This window comes from Tiliqua scincoides, chromosome 14, assembly GCF_035046505.1.
Source record: "Tiliqua scincoides isolate rTilSci1 chromosome 14, rTilSci1.hap2, whole genome shotgun sequence".
Lineage (NCBI taxonomy): Eukaryota > Metazoa > Chordata > Lepidosauria > Squamata > Scincidae > Tiliqua > Tiliqua scincoides.
In genome coordinates, this window is record NC_089834.1 from 10,692,706 (window position 1) to 10,695,205 (window position 2,500).

The 2,500-nt window shown below is 51.9% G+C and overlaps 1 protein-coding gene and 3 pseudogenes across 2 annotated transcripts in view; 3 read left to right on the forward strand and 1 right to left on the reverse strand.

Moving 5' to 3' along the window:
* Positions 1–2,500, reverse strand: part of RNFT2 (ring finger protein, transmembrane 2) — a 23,272-nt gene that overhangs the window by 6,552 nt on the left and 14,220 nt on the right. For both annotated transcript variants that reach the window (XM_066609860.1, XM_066609859.1), the window contains exon 4: positions 1,934–2,083. In XM_066609860.1, coding sequence (XP_066465957.1) covers positions 1,934–2,083 — 150 coding nt within the window. The remainder of the gene's footprint in view (positions 1–1,933; positions 2,084–2,500) is intronic.
* Positions 1,143–1,262, forward strand: LOC136635031 (5S ribosomal RNA; annotated as a pseudogene).
* Positions 1,444–1,566, forward strand: LOC136634948 (5S ribosomal RNA; annotated as a pseudogene).
* On the forward strand, positions 1,748–1,870 carry LOC136634876 (5S ribosomal RNA; annotated as a pseudogene).

Sequence of the window (2,500 nt, forward strand, 5' to 3'; positions counted from 1 at the left end):
TCATCCTCCTTCCGTTCCCCAGATTGGAAAAGGAAGAAAGGGACTCAGAGGAAGAGGAAATGTGGAGGGGAGGGGAGTGCTGAGCTGGAACACTGGAGGATGGGGGGGGAGCATAGGCCGGACTGGAGCACCATCCGGTTGGAGGGGCAGCACTTGGGCATGCTTGGGTTGGAGGGGCATGCTATCTCAGGCTTCAGGAGGTCTTGGGCCGGCCCCATCCCTCCCTTGCAGCTGGCTTCTGAATCAAGGTTTCCATTTAGCCACCGTGGCAGACTGTTCCTCTATTTCCGTCCCATCCCATCTCCATCCCAACTCCATCCCATCCCATGGCTAAACCGTTCCCTCATCTCGTCTCTCAAGTCTTGCGAACAGGGAGCCGAATTAAATTATATCACACACCCATGTGAAATGGCACATCAAGTCACACCGGTCCCCAGGTGCAGCGATAATCCTATTGCTACGTTCTTGGGGCTCAGCAAGATACGGCTGCGAGAGAAATGCCGTAAGAGAACCTCGGCCTTTCTGTATTTCTCTACCCATTTCCATCCTGCCTTTAGTTAATAGTCCCTTGGGGGGCCCACAGTAGAACACAGAAGCGATCAAAACAATTAAGGAGAAATTCATAAAGCTTATCAGAGGCAGCCTGTTCAAAATCTCCAGGAGCAGACACAGAGTAGCCCCAGGTCAAATTCATACACGCACACACCTTGCCCACAAAAGCCTGGCCTTAAATGTGTCTTAAGTGCATTTTTCAGAGGGGGTGGGCATCAGAGATCCCCCCCCCCCAAGATAGGGAATTCCACAACCAGGGGGCTTTCAAAGAGAAACCTTTGTCCAAACTGACCCGATCCTATTCAACTTTCCAGTGCCAACATGGCTGCAATGCAGGGCCAAGGTAAGAAAACAAAATACTCCCTTACCTTGAGGAGGCATCCATCACTCTCACCCCCCATTCTATGCCAATGAGAATGTCGAACAGCCCTCATTGGCATAGCTGCATCGGCACTGGAAAGTTAGGACAGGATTGAGCCCTCAGTCAATGACAGTAGGAAGAGTGAAGCTTTCCCCACCCAGATGGCATGCCCTGAGGATGCTCTACAGCCCGGGCTGAGCAACTGCAACTGGGTGGGGAAAGCTTCACTATATGCAGCAACTGTTACCCTGCACATGCCTGATCTCGTCTGATCTCAGAAGCTAAGCAGGGTCAGGCCTGGTTAGTACTTGGATGGGAGACCGCCTGGGAATAGCGGGTGCTGTAGGCTTCTACCATAGTCTTTCGAGACTGAAGGTTGCCAACCATCTCCCTATACTGAACACTATCTCCCGATCTTGTCTGATCTCGGAAGCTAAGCAGGCTCAGGCCTGGTTAGTACTTGGATGGGAGACCGCCTGGGAATAGCGGGTACTGTAGGCTTATACCATAGTCTTTCGAGACTGAAGGTTGCCAACCATCTCCCTATACTGAACACTATCTCCCGATCTTGTCTGATCTCGGAAGCTAAGCAGGCTCAGGCCTGGTTAGTACTTGGATGGGAGACCACTTGGGAATACCAGGTGCTGTAGGCTTCTACCATAGTCTTTGGAGACTGAAGGTTGCCAACCATCTCCCTATACTGAACACTATCTCCCGATCTTGTCTGATCTCGGAAGCTAAGCAGGGTCAGGCCTGGTTAGTACTTGGATGGGAGACCGCCTGGGAATAGCGGGTACTGTAGGCTTACACCATAGTCTTTCGATACTGAAGGTTGCCAACCATCTCCCTATACTGAACACTATCTCCCGATCTTGTCTGATCTCGGAAGCTAAGCAGGATCAGACCTGGTTAGTACTTGGATGGGAGACCGCCTGGGAATACCGGGTGCTGTAGGCTTATACCATAGTCTTTCGAGACTGAAGGTTGCCAACCTATGTTCTGCAGCAAGAAGGAACTTACTTTGCAGAGGCTGTACAAGATGAGGAGGATTCCCCCGAGGAAATAGCTGCTGGACGGATCATCCCCCATGATGTATTTGTACCACAGCTGGATGGGGACTAGGGAGCGGAACAGCTGGCTCACTTCTTCAATGACCAGGTAGAACTTCCCCTGCAGAACATACACACAAAGAGCCCAAGTCACCCTGGGTGTCACGGAGGAGCCAAGGAGTCAAGGAGATGCCATCCCCAGGTGGACACTGCTCAAGGGCCTGACAGATTTCCCACCTGGTCAGGTCAGTCCCTGAAACCACCTACCCTGCAGGGTTCTGGGGGGGGGATAAAATGAGGTGATGGTGGAACAGAACCACACATGCCCTTCCAAACTCTTTGGAGGAAGGATAGGGTGGAAAGCAATGCTTGGCAGGCAGCTTGGACTTTCACCCCCTTGTAAAACTTACACCCACGCTATAAGGTGGCAACATCTCCCCCACCTCACGGGGTTGTTGTGAGGACAAAAAGAGGGAAGGAACTATGTACAGCGCCCTGAGCACGTTGGAGGAAGGGCAGTTTAAAATGGAGAAAATGC